At 41.3% G+C, this 19,189-nt stretch overlaps 1 protein-coding gene across 1 annotated transcript; it reads left to right on the plus strand.

Moving 5' to 3' along the window:
* Positions 1-1,367: 1,367 nt before the first annotated feature.
* LOC309545983 (collagenase 3-like) lies at positions 1,368-18,849 on the plus strand. Its single transcript, XM_082245448.1, has 10 exons — positions 1,368-1,664; positions 5,491-5,735; positions 6,356-6,504; positions 7,715-7,840; positions 9,116-9,277; positions 11,237-11,354; positions 12,349-12,482; positions 14,494-14,653; positions 16,076-16,179; positions 18,327-18,849. Exons 1-10 carry the CDS (start codon positions 1,545-1,547, stop codon positions 18,425-18,427), a joined length of 1,419 nt encoding a protein of 472 aa, XP_082101574.1. The 5' UTR covers positions 1,368-1,544; the 3' UTR covers positions 18,428-18,849.
* Positions 18,850-19,189: the final 340 nt, after the last annotated feature.

A 19,189-nucleotide genomic window follows, 5' to 3' on the forward strand; every position in this document is an offset into this window, starting at 1 on the left:
TCTCCTTTGGCCAATTGGGAAACAGGTCTCAGGACCCACTTCCTGATTGGCCAGGAGGAGAATCAGTGTGGCAATAGCAAATATTCATTCGCTATTGTCACACAGGTTCAGGGCGCAGTGCTCTGCACCCCGAGCCCACCCTTTTTTGAAGCCTATTAGAGCCTCTGGCTCTTATTACATGCTTAAAAAAAAACCCTATTGGAATCCATGCGTCCGGCACCCTGCATGTAGATTAGGGGGCCGGATGCATAGATAGGGGGGGGGGGGGTGGCGCCCCTGCGCCCCTAATGGATGGGCCGGCCTCAACTGGTTAAAACCCCTTCAGTGACTTACGGTAAGTCGCATACCTCGGGTCAGGCTCCGCCAGCGCCCCCTGCTAAGTTGCGCCCTAGGTGAATGCCTAGATCGCCTTACTAGTAGCACCGGCCCTGCATTCTGGATCTCAGCTGCTTGCCAACTGCTCTCTGTAAAGCAATCCACCGCACATTTTCAGAGGGGTGACAAGAGCTTTACCAATTGCCGACCGCCCCACCCAGATTTACTGCGGCAGGGAGGCTCAGCAGCACATAATCACAGTGCCGAAGTAAAAAATGTAACGCAGTGCCGAATCGCAAAAAATGGCCTGGTCATTAAGGGGGTAAATCCTTCCAGAGCTGAAGTGATAAAACGAGGCCTAAATCTCTGGATCGTCTGATTTTAGTGACCTGCAGGTTTCATTATGGCTCAATTTACACCTCAGCGTATTGTTTTCAGGCATTTTTTTGGTGCTTTACAGGCGTTTTTTCAGGCGTTTTTTGTGGGTGTTTTTTTGGGGTGTTTTTCAGGCATTTTTTTGCAGGTGTTTGGAGGCAGGCATTGACATCTAACACAGACGCTTGTAATCTACCAAAAAAGAAGCTCATGTACTTTTATGAGCTTCAGGTGTTTTGCTTCAGGCAACAACAGGGGCCTTTGAAATGAATGGGATTTTGCTTGTTGGGCTTTTTGAGACTTTAGAGATGAGCGTTTTACAAGGTAAAAAACGCTCAGGTGTGAACAGGGCCTGAATGTGAGCTTACCTTTTGTATTTTCTCTTGGTTTGAATTGCCCAGGTGTGAGACATGTTTGCCATCTCTCTATATCTCTAGGTTGATCTCCATGTCTACACTGTGTAGGCTTCATTCTGCCCGTCATTCCCAGCACTTTCTTTCTCCCCTTTCAGCCTTTGTGTAGGAAGTTATTTTTCTGCACACTAATGAATAAAGACCAAACCCTGCGTGGTACTTTATGCAACTCCGTACTTCCCACACATGAATCTGCTGAGGGCATATTTACTTTAAGATATCCTTTCAAAAAAAAAGAAAAAGGCACGGATGTATAGGTTTTTCTATCTCACACCACAAACCAGAAGGAGTAATGGGAGGGTTGAGGAGGAATGATATTTACACTGCTCTGGTCAGGGGCTGCTGCATGTTTGAGTGGAGTGACTCATGGCCCTCATACTATTTAAGGAGCCTTGTTTGTAGCAGACAGTCACAGAAGACTCTCAGCTGAAGAATCCAAACATGACCCCAGCAATGCTAAGAGCCGTAGTTCTGCTGGGCGGACTGGTCTGTTGTCTCTCAGTCCCCATTCCCCAGGAAGACAGTGCCGAGTTCACCGACAATGACCTTCGCTTGGCACAGGTATGTCATAGCTTCCTATTTATCACTTGGATCTCAATGAATCTTTTGAAAACCTTTTTATACTTAGTGACACTATACAATATACTTATTATTGAAAAAATAATTGATATACATCCATTACTTAAAGCGATACTATAGCCTTGTTTTTTCTTTTTTTTAAATAACAAATATGGTATACTTACCTGCTCTGTGCAGTGGTTTTGCACAGAGCAGCCCAAAGCAGCCTTCTCGGATCCCTTGCCATCACTCTTAGCCCCCCCCCCCCTGCCAAGAGCCCTCACAGAAAGCAACTTGTTCTGGGGGCACCCAAGCAGGCCCTCTCCTGAGCCGCTGCTCTGTGTGTCCATTCACACACAGAGCTGTGAATCGGCCCCGCCACTCCATCTCCTGATTGGCTCACTGGCTGTGATTGCCAGCAGCAGGAGCCAATGGCATCTGAAGTGCGAGTTTCTGGAGAGGCAAGGCTCTCGTGGACATCGCTGCATCGAGAAGGGGCTCAGGTAAGTATTAGGGAGGGCTGGGGGGCTGCTGCACACAGAAGGTTTTTCACCTTCATACATAAAATGTATGAAGGTAAAAAAACCTTGTGCTTTTACAACTACTTTACCCACTTCTGGACCGCCCGCTGCAGTTTTACGTCGCTACTTTGAAGTTAAATACAGGGGTTATGGCAGGAGATAGCTGCCATAACCCCAGTATTTTTTTTACAGGGCGGGTGGTCCTTTTTCACATAAAAGTGGTCCCAGCAGCAGATTCACCGTGGGATCACTTTTATTGGCAGCAAGAGAGGTGCCCCCCCACCACTTCCCGGTCGTTTTCCCAGCTTACCGGAGCCATCAGTAGCAGGGAAAATTATCCAGTCCTTTCCCATCCTAGGCAGAAAGTCGAGTGAGGGCAAGCTGGCCCCCACTCAACTTTATGGCCTTGGAGGACAGGAGCGACGTCATATGCCACTTATTCCCAATGGCTCTAAAGGGCCTATTTTTTTTTCATGATTTTTTTTGCTTTTTAGTGTAGATGTGAGATCTCAGGTCTTTTTGACCCCAGATCTCACATTAAAGAGGACCTGTCCTGCTTATTTCTATTACAAGGGATGTTCTATTACAAGGGAATTATGTCAGCAGCAGGTGCATATGTCAGAATACAGTGTCCTGGTGTGCAGGATTCCTCCATTCACTGGCTGAAAAAAAAAAAAACTGTCTAGGGCAAGTCTAGGTCTATAGAAAAAACTCATTCAACAGACGTTTTACTTGTCACTTACTAACATTACTCCAGTTTAGACTGTACATATCATATCTAACCGCTTCCTTAAAGTGATTGTAAAGTCTTTTTTTTTTTTTTGTTAAAAATACCAAACTTGTTGTACTTACCTGCTCTGTGCAGCTGGATTTGCACAGAGCAGCCTGGATCCTGGATCCTCCTCTTCTTGAGTCCCTCTTCGGTGCTCCTAACCCCCCCTCAGGTGTCAAACGCTCTCCACAGCAAGCGGCTCCCTGTGTTAATTTAGACACAGAGCGGCGGCCCGGCCATGCCCCACCCCCTTTCTCTCCTCATTGGCTCAATGAATTTGATTGAGAGCAGCGGGAGCCAATGGTGTTGCCTTCTCAGCCATGGAGGATGGAGAGTCTCGGGCAGTCGAGTGTCTCCTGCAACATCACTGGATTGAAATCGGCTCAGGTAAGTATGGGGGGGGGGCTGAGGGGGCTATGCTTTTTATCTTAATGCATAGATTGCACTTACATAAAAAAAAAAAATCTGATTTTACAACCCCTTTAAGTTCTTGTTTAAAAGTCCTATTTCTTAAGTAGAGCAACCTATAACTAACTGAAGTTAGCCAAGTACAAGGAGGATTGTGATTGGCTATATATGTGATTGGCTAGATATGAGTTAGGCAGCCCATACATTGGACATTTTTTTTTTCATTCAACCAGCAGGTTGAATAAAAAAAAATGATCCAATCCCCCCACCAACACATTCAAGGTGGATGGGGGATATTGTTCCTGCTGTTGTATTGTATTATGACAACAAGGAGCCTTACCCACTGTGAGAATGCAATGATCAGTGTTGCCTGCTATAGCTAGCTAGCGGTACTGATTGTTCGAGAAGAACCCAACAGACTGGTTGTACACATGTTGATCAATAGATCGGCTTGTGTACAACCAGCCTGCCCATACATGGACTGAAGTTTGGCCGGTCCCTGCTGAATCAGCCACATTTTGATACCTGTATAACCAGCTTTAGTGAACCTATGATTTAGACCTGTTTATAGAATAATGTTGTAGATGACTCCTGTAAATATTATATATATATATATATATATATATATATATATATATATTTTATTTTTTAGTTCAGTAGATGATCAGTGTAATAAATATAATAATATACAGATAGCCACTAGAGCAGTCGTCTCCAAACAATGGCTCTTGGGCCAGATGTGCTCCTTGGCTTGCCTTTATCCACCCTTGAGGCATAATTCCTCCCACTGACACCAGCAATGAAACACTATTCTTTCTACTGACAGAAATGATAGGGAACTATTCCTTCTGCTGATACTAATAATGGGGCATAATTCCTCCCACTGATATAAATAATTGGGCACTATTCCTCCCACTGACACCCACGATGGGGCACTATTCCTCACTTTAATGCCAATGCACTATTCTATATTCTATTCCACAGGTCCTATGTAATATTTTCTACTCCCACTGACCACTAAGCCTGGAACATTGTTTACTCCCACTGAGACTGAGCATTCTCTACTCCCAGTGGCCACAGTGCAGCCCCCCTAAATTCTAAAGGACAGTAAACTGGCTTTGTTTAGAAAGTTTGGGGACCCCTGCACTAGAGTGACCATTTTGAAATCTATTAAGGTATTATTTTCATAATTCATATAATATAAAATAACAAATAAAATCATACAAGAGCATAGAAAATCACAATTAGACAAACTTACAATAACTAAAATGAGTGCTTAATTTGGCCATACACTGCGTACATTTTGGCCAGATCCTAAAGAACCAGCCAAAATTCTATCAGTGAGTGCCCCAGTTGCCTCCTTCCTCCATTACATTCTTTACTGGAAAAATAAAAGGGGGAATGGGGGAGGAGTTAATGGAATTGTTGGCCAAACAGTGGTTGCATCAGATGGTGGAAGTAATGATTTCATCCCCCGTGTCTTCACTATGGCCAATTCATTAATAAAAACACAAGGATGCTCCTGAATGGCAGAGAAGCACTCAGCCTGACTCTCTTTACTCCCGCCAACAGATGGGAAGTTGCCTGTACTGCTGCTGAAACACAAGTAGCTAATGCTACTACAGTATATTAAATCACCCACAGCGATTGCATTATTCTAGATTGTAAGCTCTATCGAGCAGGGCCCTCTAGTTCCTACTGTTTTGAATTGCATTGTAACTGTATTGTCTTCCCTCACATTGTAAAGCGCTGCGCAAACTGTTGGCGCTATACAAATCCTGTATAATAATAATAATAATAGTTATGGAAATAGTTAGAGAAATAGTGTTTGAACCAGCTTGGCCCAATTGCACTATTTAAAGTGAACTGAAACCTGGTATTCTCTTTAAATAATTTTCAAGTTTTCTTAGTTTTCATTGAAGAATGTCAAATCTGATTGTTGTTGTTGAGTTGTTCAAAGTCAACTTTGGTTACTTATACATGACAAGGTAATATTCACTAAGCCATAGCATTCAAATAGTTACCCTGTCTAATAGGCAAAAGGTGACATCTTCAGCAGGCATAATGCCCAATGTTATGTATTTGTGTACATTACACAACATTGAAAATCATTTTCCATCTCCTATAGAAATATCTCAGCACTTTGTATAGTTCCCCTGCTAACCCAGCTGGAATTCTGAGGCGTAGCGGTGGTAAAACTGTCCAAGCTCAGCTAAAAGAAATGCAATCTTTCTTCGGCCTGGAAGTGACAGGAAAACTGGATGAGGAGACCTTAGACATCATGAAACAGCCAAGATGTGGAGTTCCTGATATCGGCGAATACAACTTCTTCCCACGGAAGCTCAAATGGCCCAGAATGAATCTCACATACAGGTATTTATAGTATTTATAACTAAAGCATCATTTCCCATAGCAGATTACATGGGACCTAAGTTTGCAGATGAACAGCCCCTCAAAAGTCAACTTTACATGTAATTAATAGGGGCAAATAACACAGCCCAACAGTTAAGAGAAAAGTAGACAACTCAGGGGCTCTTTTAAATGCAAATAGAAATATGCCCCGTACACACGTGCAGATTATCTGAAGACTTTTGTCTGCAGACTTACCTTTTCTATGTAGTGCAAGGGCCTCCTGGATTGCATACAAATGGAAAGTGTTTAGGTTTGACCTCATATTATATGGTTTTGGTAAGTCTACAGACAAAAGTCTTCAGATAATCTGCACGTGTGTACGGGGCAATAGGCACACATCCACCATGTCTTTATTTTCCTTTCCTGAAAAAGCTTTATTGTAGCATGGAGGAGTTCACTAAATTGTCATTTGTAATTTGCCCTCCACCGATCCCTGCTCTTTCTTAACGGGCGCTTAAACATAGACATGCATGGACTTTATGTTGTGAATTCAGTCATCAAACAATAACGTTTCTGAGGAACAAAAATGAATATTAATATTTATTGCCTAGTACTAAATTACTTTTACTTTGTTTTAACAGAATCGTTAACTACACCCCCGATTTACCCCATGCAGATGTGGATAGAGCTATCAAAAAGGCTTTTAAAGTATGGAGTGATGTCACCCCATTAAATTTTACCAGACTGCGCTCTGGCACTGCCGATATCATGATATCCTTTGGAAGGAAAGGTAGGGCAAATCAAAGAAAAATATAATAATATACTTTTAATATGTATAATGGAGCTCACAGATTTAAGTCCCGTACACACGCAACGATTATCGGCCGACTGATCGTCTGTCTTTTGTCCAGAGTTGTGTTTTGTTGGTTGGAATGTGCCTAGACTGCACACAAATTTTCTCGCCCAACAAAATTCTACTTCAGAAGTGATGTCATGTATTGGTTTGCTTTCTTTGTGTTCTTTCTTCACTGAGCATGCCCAGTCTTGCTCGTCAGATTTTTCCCTGTTGAAATCTGTACTGACTGCACGAAAATCAGCCGTTATGTTGACGGCCAACAAAAATTTTATAGTCTGCACACCAGATTTTTTTCGGCCGAAAAGTCGGAGTTGGTTGTCGGAAGCATCATACTAACAAGCCGAAAGTCGGCAGATCGGTCGTCGAACGAAAATTCCCTGCCAATTTTCGACGCGTGTGTACGGGGCTTTAGGCTCCTGTTTTCACTGAGTCATCCAGCTAATGAAAAGAAGACTCTGAGGCTCCGTTCACACATGCTGTGGCCTTGGCTTACAGCATGGGGTCCAGTGCGTCCCTGTTTACCAATTCAGGTGCGGATCAGTCCAAACTTTTGCCTGAATTATCATCTGAATCAGACCGGAAAACGCACAGGACCCTTTCCAAACCGCAGCCTCTTTCCAGACCGCAGCCCCCCGGAGCTGTGTGAACCGGCTCCATTGAGAGCCAGTCACACTCTCCTGTCATGCGAATTGGATGCGGGGAAACCCTCTCATATATGTGAACCCAGCCTTAGGGCTCCATTTATAATGAAGAGTGGATTTCACTCAATGTCAAAAAAAAAAACACTGCTGTGTTGTTTAAATGTGTAGTTTTGTTTTTTTAAAGCCACTGTATGGCAATACTACAACTTTATAAAGATGTCCCTTAATATCTTCTGAAATTGGGTGGCATGGTCCATATAGTGTTCATGGGGAAGTTGAAGTTGATTGGATGGTTATAGAGCCAACATATTCATTCAATCATTTGCAAACCTCAGTATCTAATTTTTGTCTTGGTTAAAGGCATTGCACCTTCTAATAAAGTGTAACTCTAATAAACATGTATACGAATACTTGACACTCAGCTATACAATCATTTTGGATGCATTATATAGATTTTAATTATATTGCCTGAAATTACATGCTTTTATCTTTCTTTTCTCTAGAACATGGCGATTTCTATCCTTTTGATGGCCCCAATGGCTTGTTGGCTCATGCTTTCCCCCCTGGTGAAAAAATTGGAGGGGACACCCATTTTGATGATGATGAACATTTCACCAATGACTATAAAGGTAAATAGTGTGGGTGGGCTCCTGACATTAGACATGATAAGAGTCTCATCATGTGTCAATCTGTCTGTTTGGTGGCTTAAGAGCCGGTTCACACTGGGGCGACTTGTCAGGCGACCTGGTCGCCTGACAAGTCGCTGTGGGTTGCCTGCCATAGATTAGCACAGGACCCGTTCTAATAGGAGCGACACAAGTCGCTCCGACTTAGAAAAAGGGTCCTGTACTACTTTGGGGCGACCTGGAGTGACCTGCATTGACTTCAATGATATGAAGTCCGTGCATGCCGCTCCGAGGTCGCGGTGCGCGCTGTGCACCGCGACTTCACAGGTCGCCCCGGCAAGTCGGGTCGCCCCTATGTGAACTGGCTCTCAGGGTTTCATAAAAATCAATATTATAAGATATCAGTAGAACCAAAAACAATAAAGTATTATTTCCCCAGCAGCTGGATACAAACTGCTTCCCCTTGGTGCAAAAAAACAGCCTTGGCTTACAAAGGCTGAAACAATGAACAATCTTCACATTGCTATATGCCCTTACATATTTCTAGCAAACGTTTACATAAAAAGAGGGATTCTTAGTTGATATCTATTGCAAAAAATAATCAAGCTGACCAATGGGGTCCAAATGATCCCTCTCTGACCAATCCCTACTTCATTTACCAAATTCCCAATACTTACTTGCATATAGCATACTTTAGTGGAAATAGAGTGCTAATGTAGGGTAAACTGACACAGCTGGAGGAGAGCTACAAAACCAAAACTTGCTTTGCAATATACTCTATGGAAACCAATTATCTCTGTTTTTACACACAAGCTAGTCAGGAGCACATAAGGGTGTAAAGTAGTATACAGAGTTTTAAATGAGATTTAGCTACAAAAGCTAATCAGCTTTCAATGATACATGATACAAGACTCTGAAAATCATTTGGAAAAACTGCTTAGTATAAGACATTTATTTAAAAAAAAAAAAAATGTAAATGTGCCTGTTGCCAAAACATAACATGAACAAGTCAAATCTAAATCTGGCCTTCAAAAACAGACATTGCAATAAGACACTGTAAATGGAAAGAAAAAAACCTAAATTAGAGCATTACCAAAAATGTACCTATAAAATATATTTAACAAAATTGCTTAAATTGTGTAGTTAAACAGACCAGGCTTACAGTCATGAGTAAAGATTTATTGGGCATATTCTTTGTATAAGCTTGGTGCAAAATTGTCAGCATTGTAAATGGCAACTCACTTTACTAAAATAAACATCTGTTCCATTATCTTGCAGGATACAATCTGTTTATTGTGGCAGCTCATGAATTTGGCCATGCCCTCGGTCTGGACCACTCAAGGGATCCAGGATCGCTTATGTATCCAGTTTATACATATTCTGAGAGTAGTAGCTTTGTCCTTCCTGACGATGATGTTCAAGGGATCCAGGAGCTGTATGGTGAGTAGAGCCTTGTACGGTAAATGAATGGCAACATAAGCACATGATAAGTATGGAATTGCAGTGCTTTCTGTAAAGGAACTGTACCATGACTTTGTACCATGTACCATGATTTGCCATGATCATTTAGAAGAAATTTGACTTACTTGATCACTTCTCTTCAACAACCTCTCATCCAAAGCTCACCTTCTAATGCCTCGTACACACGCAACGATTATCGGCCGATCGATCGGCCGACTTTTGTCCAGAGTTGTGTTTTGTTGGTTGGAATGTGCCTAGACTGCACACGAATTTTCTCGGCCAACAAATATCAACTTCAGAAATGATGTCATCTGCTGGTTTACTTTCTTCTCTGAGCATGCCCAGTCTTGCTCATCAGATTTTTGTCTGCCGAAATCTGTACTGACTGACGGAAAATCGGCCGTTGTGTTGACGGCCAACAAAAATTTTATAGCCTGCACACCAGATTTTATTCGGCCGAAAAGTCGGAGTCGGTTGTCGAAAGCATCATGCTAACAAGCCGAAAACCGGCCGATCGGACGTTGGCCGAAAATTCCCGGCCAATAATCGATGCGTGTGTACGAGGCATAAGATTCAGCTATTACTGAGTTAGTGGAGGAGGAGGACACAAAAAAGTATCAGAAAATATGAATTCCAGTTTAGCTCTTCTTTGTACGATTTAGGAGATGCTAAGAGCAAAACTTTTTTTTTTTAGTTTTGAATAGAGTGGAGAGGGTTTACCTGTCAGTTTTCATTGTTGTCTGTACCCCATTAGGAAGATTCATCATCTCTGTTTGTCCTGTTTACCGTTATTATCAAAAGTGAAAGTAAAGGCAAATCCAAAATTTTAGGTTGACACCAGGACAGTAATAGAGGAGAAAACTTCCAATGGGGACACTGACGCCACCCCAGAATTCCCTCACTTTGGAGGGATTTCCACTCACTTACTGTATTGGCTATGGGAAGGGAATATCTTCCTAGTTGAGCACAGATGCAAAAAAAAAAAAAAAAGTTTTGCTTTTAGCGCTTCCTTAAATATTGTCAACAGCTCATTCGTTTAAAATTATATTCTGCTTTGTATCTGGACTAGAGTTCATCTTTAAAGAGAACCTGCCATATGAAAATAAGCATCTAACAAGTTCTAGTGCCTAGGAGCATGTCTAAAGAGGAGGTCCAGGCTCCTTTAGAAAAAATTAAAGCGGTTGTATACCCATTTTGATCATGATTCTTTAAATTAATAATACCAGGCTATTGTATTTTTTGCTATTTTTTTATGCTCCTCTTACCCGCTTCGTTTTTGAAAAATCATTGTTTTTCTATTTAATGACATCACCTGTTCATGCGTCAGTATTCCTTATTTTCTGGCAAGCTTAGACTGATGGAAAAATGCTGGGTCTATGCTGGGGTTGTGTCATTTCCTTCCGTCGCTGTCAGCCCCAAGATCCCACGAGACTCCTTCCCCATTGACAAGCTACGGATACGGCGTGTAATGTGCATGCATGGGATTATGGCCAGGGAAACATACAGAGGGTAGAAATAAAGCATTAATGCAGAAGACCATAGTTGTAATGTCGGAACAAGTGGGAGCGATCAGAATCTATTCATTTCTAACAGTAAGCACGCTTTTGGAGCATACTATTAGCGGGTTTTAAATTAAAAACAACTGGTTTAAAGTTTTTTTTTTTTTTTTTATAAAGCCTTAAAATTGTACAATGTTGAATTTAAATGAAAAAAGCGCAGTTAGAATAGATTTTTTGGCTCTGCTTATTTAATACAAAGTCATAAAAAGCTTGAAATACAGTAATCCCTATGATCAGATTTTGTTGTTTAGAAGCCTGCTTTAGTCATACCAGTGGAAGGTGCTTTCTGATTGGTTGGAATGGCTCACTAAATATGACTGCTCTTTCCCTCTGTATTAAATTATTCAAACAAACTAAAGAGTTCTGATATTTTTTTTAGGACCTGGAAACAAAGACCCCGACCGCAAACATCCAAAAACTCCTGAGAAGTGTGATCCTGAGCTGGAGATCGATGCTGTGACTGAACTCAGAGGAGAAAAGTTTATCTTTAAAGACAGGTTGGTTTCAGTTTCAAATATTTACTTCCCTTTTAAAATCAGAAAGTCCATTTAATTTAACTCTAATCTGAGCATTTTGTAATTCAGCAGACCGCAGTTATGCTAATCACAAGGCTTTATAGTGCAGCCTCATAACGTAAAAGGTGTCTTGTGCAACCCTTTTTCATCTTCTGCTCTAATGTGTATGGATGAGACTTCAATGGGATCGGAACAGGGGATGCTTAAACAGGCAACCACACAGGCAAAAGCCTTTTTTAGGATGAGAATACTGGCAGCCATAGGGAGTAAGATATCCAGGTGTAGAAGATGCCATTTTATTCATGTAGCACTACTCCCGTGGGAGCTGCTGGTTACGGATTCCCCGGGTTACCCATAGCAACAACTTGACATATTCTAAGTACTTGGCTCAGTCAGAAAGCAGTCCAGGGGATTTGGTTTTTTGTTGTTTTATTTGAGAACTGGGATAGGAGAAGGGATGAGTGGGATACTCCAACTGAACAAACTATGCACAATTGCTGGGACTTCGGAGTAAAGCTGGATGCGGCAAGGCCGCTGCTTCACCTTGCCACTATAGTGAAGTAGAATTAAGCAAACTGTACTGTACTGTGAATCACTCTTAAGGGTCCTACTTGGCACCCCCTTTTTCCCTACTCTTCACGGTTCTACACGGCACCCCCTTTACTCTGACACACTGTGTGAGCTGACCCTTTATCCTCTGACTTTATTGGGGCGGTCCCCTTTCCTGGGCAGACCCTTTGGCAAGTCCCCTGGTACTCATGGACACTGTTTTTCCCAGAAGAATCTGCCAGCAGCTCCACTGTCCGCTTTACAGGATGCGCTGCAGCTCAGCTCCAACTATATTTATGCTAGGAAAATGGAACACTTCACTTTAAATACCACATGAAAGAAATATCCTGAAATCATTACATTTATGTTGAGTAAATATACAATACAATCTTTTCTGAAGTGACCGCCATATATCTTTTTTGTGCAGATTCTTTTGGAGGGTTCACCCACAGATGACAGATGCAGAGCTGACCATGATTAAATCTTTCTGGCCTGAACTTCCCAATAAAATTGATGCAGCATACGAAAACCAACAGAAGGATCTTGTGTATATTTTCAGAGGTGGGTTTCTGCTATCATAGTTTAATAAATTTATTTCCTAAAATATGCGCTTAAACCTGCAGAATTAAATCAAATGTGGGTCAGAGTGTCAACACAGAAAGTGCAAAATGGCCCTTGAGTCCATCAGTTCATGGGGCCCAATCACAACTGCTATGTCCTGTTAGGTTCCTCCTGTGAGCTCCGGTTTTGGCTTCACTCACTTCCACAAAGTGGCAAAAGCGTCTATTGCAGCTGTGTTGTCTGGTTACGCATCTACTATATATTATGGAGAATTCATCAATAGAACATTGCACAGTGGTTAAATCTAGTAGTGTTTGCAGCAGTTGTGCAGATTTGGGCATTACAGTGGGGATATCTTACTACCGGACTCTTTCAAAGGGCAAACATATGATTCAAAGTACCAAACTAAACTAAAGTGATTTTTTGGGTAGTTAACCCTTAAAGGGATAGACATAAAATATGGGGGTGGTCCCAGTTTATATTCTGAACCGGGGCAGCATATGAGAGACATGTGCTGTATATACTACTTTACTGGACAAATGTATGTAATATTGAATGAGAACTTTCTAAACTCTTGGTGCCAATACACTTTTTGAAAAATCCTGTAGTCATGTACACAGGGCAACAGATGCAAAATGATCATAGTTCTGCCCGTAGGCCTAATGGCGATAAGTGAAACCTGTGGGCAGAGTACCTATATTGAGTAAGTTCCAAAGACAAGTTGGATAGGCTGGCATGCAAATGATAACAGTTCTATAAGTGATTAGCCTGCTTAACCAGGATATAAATATGAAGTTGCTCTGAATTCATTTTGTACTATTACTTGTCACTTTCCATTATATGGTTCATTGTAGAAAAAAGGGTTATGAGTTAATTGAAAAAGCTGAGCTTGGGTGAGCAGATAGAGGAGGAGGTGTGGGCGCAGTGGTCAACCTTGGTGCATAAAGGAATACTCAAGTCAATACCTCTCTAGTAGAAGCAAAATACAAGATACTATCCGAATGGTGTCTTCTCCTGGCAAAGTTGGCGAAACTCTACCCTGGTGCCTCACCCCACTGTTTTGCGGATGTGGTTGAGAGGGAGCTATGTTTCATGTCTGGTGGTCTTGTCTGAAGGTCCAGCAATTTTGGATCAGAATATTCAATCTAATTTACTTGGTAATGGGACAAAACATACCTAAAAATGGCAAAACAGTGCTTTTTGCTGACCTATCGGATGAGATCCCCAGGCACATCCATACCCTTATCTTTTTCATACTCACAGCAAATAAAATTACGCGAGCATTGAAATCACCTGCGGATAATGTCACACTGGTTAAACACAAAATATCCTGGATTATGATTAATGAAAAACTAACAAGTATTCTTAGAGACAAACAAACCTGGTTTAAAAAAGTATGGTTCCCCTGGATTATATACCTCCAGGCCCCGTAGGGGCTGAGACGCCCTGCAGTCAGAGACCCGGATTGAGGGGACCATTTCTCGTTCTTTCCCCCTTTCTTTCTTTTTCTCTTTACTTCCTCTTCTCCCTTTCTACTAAATACTTCTTAATATGGATGCACATGGAGGGTCCATAGAGCCTCTCCCATTCTAACTCAATTATGGAAGCAAGGCATTGTGCCTTGAGGTACTGAACATAATCCCTATCATTATCGCTCCCACATTTCTTTGACTGTAACTGTGTTACCATTTGACTAATTGCTAATGTGATGTTCTTTTATAGATATGTCTTTGTTCTGTACTCATCATAGGGTGTGTGACCATACTCACTTTACGCACTTGGTCAACAGAGGTCTTTATAGGAGGGCCCAGACTGTTGGGCTCATTTATTTTGGTTCTTGTTCATAACTTTCGGGCCCTTAATTGTATTGGAGAGAGCATCCATTTTTCTCTGATATTTGTCTAACAACATTGGTATTTCTGTACTTTGTTAAACTTTTAAATACAAATCTATTGCAAAAGAAAAAGCAGAGCTTTTAATGGAAACTATATTTTCTGTGTTTTTTTTCCAGGAAAAAAAGTGTGGGCTATAAATGGTTATGATATAGTAGATGGATATCCCAAAAAACTGCATGAACTTGGACTGCCAAAGACTTTGAAGTCTATAGATGCTGTTGTTCATAATGATGCCAGTGGGAAAACTCTATTCTTTACAGGGGACAAATATTGGAGGTAGGAAAGCAATTGCTCTTTTTCTTTTCCTTTTTTATTTGCTGTGTGGACTAAGAGTGACCACACAAAGGAGAAATCTTTGAGGTCAGTAAATAATGATTTAAGAAAGCTGTACAGCCATTAGTGAGCTACTGAAACAGGATATGTTGGCTGACATTTTTTTTCTAGTGTTTTGTTAAATAATTCCCCATTAACTATGATTTTCCTTAGCTTTTGTCAAATCAATATATTGTATACCATCTGTAGCAGATTGAATGTCTTTGGCTTTTTAAATCCTAAAAGAGAATGTAGAGCTTGGAAATAACAAATAATTTCACCTGAAACTGAAGACATAAATCAATCACAAAATATGCTATAATTATTTGCTTTGAGTCATTGCAGTCTTAATATGATATTAAGTTTGTTGTTTGACAAATTATAATTTGACCCATTTACGGCCACCCCAAGTCTTTTGAGGTGTGATAACAGTTTTACATCTTAAAGCCTAAAGCCCCGTACACACGTACCGATTGTTGGCCGAACGATCGGCCGTCTTTTGTCCGGTGCTGTCCTGTCGGTTGAAAAGTGCAAAAGACTGCACACGAATTTTGTCGGCCAACAACAGCCGACTGCAGAAGTGATGTCATGTGATGGTTTACTTTCCGTGTGTTTTTTCTTCTCTGAGCATGCCCAGTCTTGCTCATCTGCTGTTTGTCGGCCGAATTCTGTACTGACTGAGGAACAATCGGCCGTTCTGGTGTTGGCCAACAAAAATTTTAATGCCTGCACACCAGATTCTGTTCGGCCGAAAAGTTGCAGTCGGTTGTCGGAAGCATCATACTAACAAGCCGATAATCGGCCGATTGGTCGGTGGCTGAATATTTACGGCCGACAATTGCTACGTGTGTACGGGCCTTTACTCCTGCAAAAGTAATTGTCTTGCCTTGCAGTGGGCTGCCCCCAGACTGCATGAGTGAAACTGCTTGTTTAATATAGGGGACAGTAAGAGCAATTTTACTTACCTGATCCTCTGCTTACCTGGCAAATGTTGCGCCCCTACTCCCTGGCAGTAGACTGTCCTTTGGTGTGCTCTCATCCAGTTCAGGGCTATGATCCCTGCATCAGTTTTGATGTCGTCAGTGGACCTTAGATCACCAGGGTTCAGGAGAGAAGTAATTGCTGGGACCACATCTAGCAGTGCAGAAGAGCCTGTGGGAGCTGAGGATAGGGTAAATAAAACACAGGCACCTTTTGATTTAGTGGGAAAGGAACATGATACATAATACTATATACTGTAGAGTAGTCTAAGCCAGAGACCCAGTGTTTATTTCAATGGATTTTTTTTTTAAGTAGAAATAAATATTTAATTAGTAAGCATCCTTCTTTTAGTAGTACACTGATGGTATTATAATTTATGTTTCATGATTTTGTGTTCCTATTTAGTTATGATGAAGAAAGTATGACTTGGGATAAAGGTTACCCTAGACCCATTGCAGATGACTTCATGGGAATTGGAGAGAAAGTTGATGCAGCATATAGGAGAAATGGTAAATATTGGGCTGTCTGTGTCTTCTCTTTATTTATTAACTCATATTTCCATTTATTTATTTTAAGTTATGTACCTTTTACAAACCCTTTACAGCTTCAAGGGTAATATGGTTTATGGGGACCCATTATCTCTCCTTATTTTTCCTAATACAATGCCATCCCTTTATGTATAACATGATATGGCTATCTTGAGATATCTTAAGATACCCCTGTTGGGTGGTTTTTGCATGATGTCAAAGTAACCTGTAGAAAACATCCCCATTCCTTCCCCTTTAAGATCTATCTGCTAGTAAACCCCAGCCTGACTAATACAAGGGGGTGCTGATAGGTATGGAGGCTTATCCAGAAAAAATTGAGTTAAGAAGCTGTAACTGCCACACTATTCTACATATTCCCCCAGGAAAGTCAATGCACTTGCAACATCTGTCCTGCAGCTTCCTAAGTCCCTGCAAATAAAATCTTCTGACTGCTGGTGTAACCACTTATTTGCAGCATTAGTTGCCTCTGGAACACTCCCAAATCGTTGTTCCTTTAGGTGTTTTTTGAGATTGGGGAACAGATGATAGTCAGAAGGAGCCAAGTCGGGCGAATAGAGTGGATGGGGCATCACTTGAAAACCTAAGGTCAGTTTTGCCCATGTTTCACCTGCAGTGTGTGATGAGACTTTGTCATGCAACAGGATGGCACCTTTGGAGAACTTTCCTCAACATTTTTCCTTGATATTTTGCCTCATCTTCGTCAATAAAGCATAGTAATATGTTGCATTGATGGTTGAACCCTTTTGGAGGTAGTCCACAAGCAGAACTCCCTTCTTATCCTAAAAAAGGTTGCCATTTGGTTTGCACTGACCTTTGAACACAGGACTTCTTTGGCCTGGGGAAACCACTGTGCCTCTATTCCTTAGACTGTTCCTTTGTCTCAGGATCATAACAGTAGATCCATGTCTCATCACCAGTTACCAGTTTGTCCAGGAAATGTGACTCATTTCCTGCAAAATGTTCCAAAACAGCCCCACTGTCTCCACACATTTCCTCTTTTGTTCAGTTGTCAACAATTTTGGGGTCCACTTTTCTGCGAGCTTTCTCATTTCCAAGTCATTATGGATAATGGCACCAATTCTCTCACGTGATATTCCCAAAAAAGTAGTAAAAGGTTTGGCTGATTCGACGGTCCTCCATGATCATATCATGGATAGCTTTCACATTTGCAGGCACAGAGACAGAAACAGGAAACAGAAAATGGCCAGTTTTGGACCTGAAAAAGAAAGATAAATTAAAATCATAGGTAGTTGATTTTTGCACCATTGAATATAGACACATTGGCCAGTAAGCCCTGCAATTTACAGCTTCTTAGATCAATTTTTTCTGGGTAAGGCTCATTATTTATTAGTACCCCCTCGTATATACACTATATGGCCAAAAGGTTGTGGATACCTAATTATTAGACCCAGTATATTGCCAAAAGTTTGTGGACACCCTTCTATAATATTGGATTCAGATGTTTCTAGTGAAGGGGACTGTTAATGTTAGGCATCTGTACTATTCCAACGTTCTGACAACAGTTTGGGGAAGGCCCTTTTTCTGTTCCAGCATTACTGTGCACAAAGTCAGCTCCATGAAGACATAGATTGATGAGTTTGGCTTGGAGAAACTTGAGTGGTTGGTACAGAGACCTGACCTCAACCAAACCAAGCACCTTTAGGATGAATTAGAATGCTGATTGTGAGTCAGGTCTACTTGTTCAACATCAGTACCTGATCTCACAAATGCTCTCTTGAATGAATGGACACGAATTACCAGGGGGCACACACCATTATCCTGTGTAGAGCCTTTGCCAGAAGAGTGGAGTTAGTTTAAACCGCAAAGGAAGGAGGGGAGGAGGCATCCATAATAAAGTCCATGGGTTTGAAACAGAAAAAGCTTATATAGGTGTGAATGTCAGGTATATGATGGCTGAAATTTTAGTGGCTGAATTGTTCCTGTGTGGTAAGATATTTTTGGTCAATCCACTTTGGATAGAAATAGATTATTTGTTGTAGCCGGAAAACCAGACATCGTTTTATGACTATGAATACTTAAGCAGATTTCTGTTTGGGAATGGTCTCTGTTGGAATGGTTTCTAATGATTTTAAAATTTCCTATCCTAGGTTACATTTACTTCTTCACTGGACCCCTTCAGTATGAATACAGCATATGGAGCAAAAAAGTCACTCGTGTAATGAAGACCAATTCTATCCTGTGGTGTTAGTTCTATGAATGTATTATGCCCCTTAAAGCAGGCTGTTGAGCGGTCCTTTATAAGATTACGTTTAGTGTATCTTACACTGTATGTTAAATGGCGCTGGATAGCTGAATAGTACAGTGATATTTTGTACAGGTTTAACGGTTTTGGTTTGCATGAGTGGATCAAAATACAAAATACCCTTGTTTGAGATGTGATCATGGTGGCTAATATTACATTTTTTAAATGTTTGTGTGACCCACTAATTGTGGTGACAACCATCTTATGAACTTTATATTTATACGACTACTGCCTAACTATTCCCTGAGAACTGGAGGCATCATTGAGACATTCCACAGTGGAGATGTTGTTCCTAGCAAGCAATCAGACTACAGATTTTATTAGTTTAATGTGTATGTAAGGGCAAAGTTTTTTTGTTTCAATTTTGGATAGTTTGGGAAAGTATCAAACCCTCTTTTAGCTTTGTTTGCTGTTTGTTTCCTCACTAGGTAGATCCACCCTCTCTACTAGCCTTGGTCACCATTGTCACTGAGACAGAAAATGAGGGGACATTCAAAATGTTAAAGTTGGCATACAGCAAGAGGGGGGTATAAATCATCCAATGGGCATAACTGTCTTAGATGGAAATTCTCATCACTTTTAGGCTGGGTTCAAACTGGTGCGAATTGTAGGTGGGTTTCCCCACATCAATTCATATGTCCGGGGACTGTAACCTCTCAATGGAGCCAGTTCACACAGCTACAGGACGGTTGTGGAGTGGATTGCAGG

The sequence above is a fragment of the Pelophylax lessonae genome, assembly GCF_965119305.1.
Source record: "Pelophylax lessonae genome assembly, chromosome: 2".
NCBI classification, from domain to species: domain Eukaryota; kingdom Metazoa; phylum Chordata; class Amphibia; order Anura; family Ranidae; genus Pelophylax; species Pelophylax lessonae.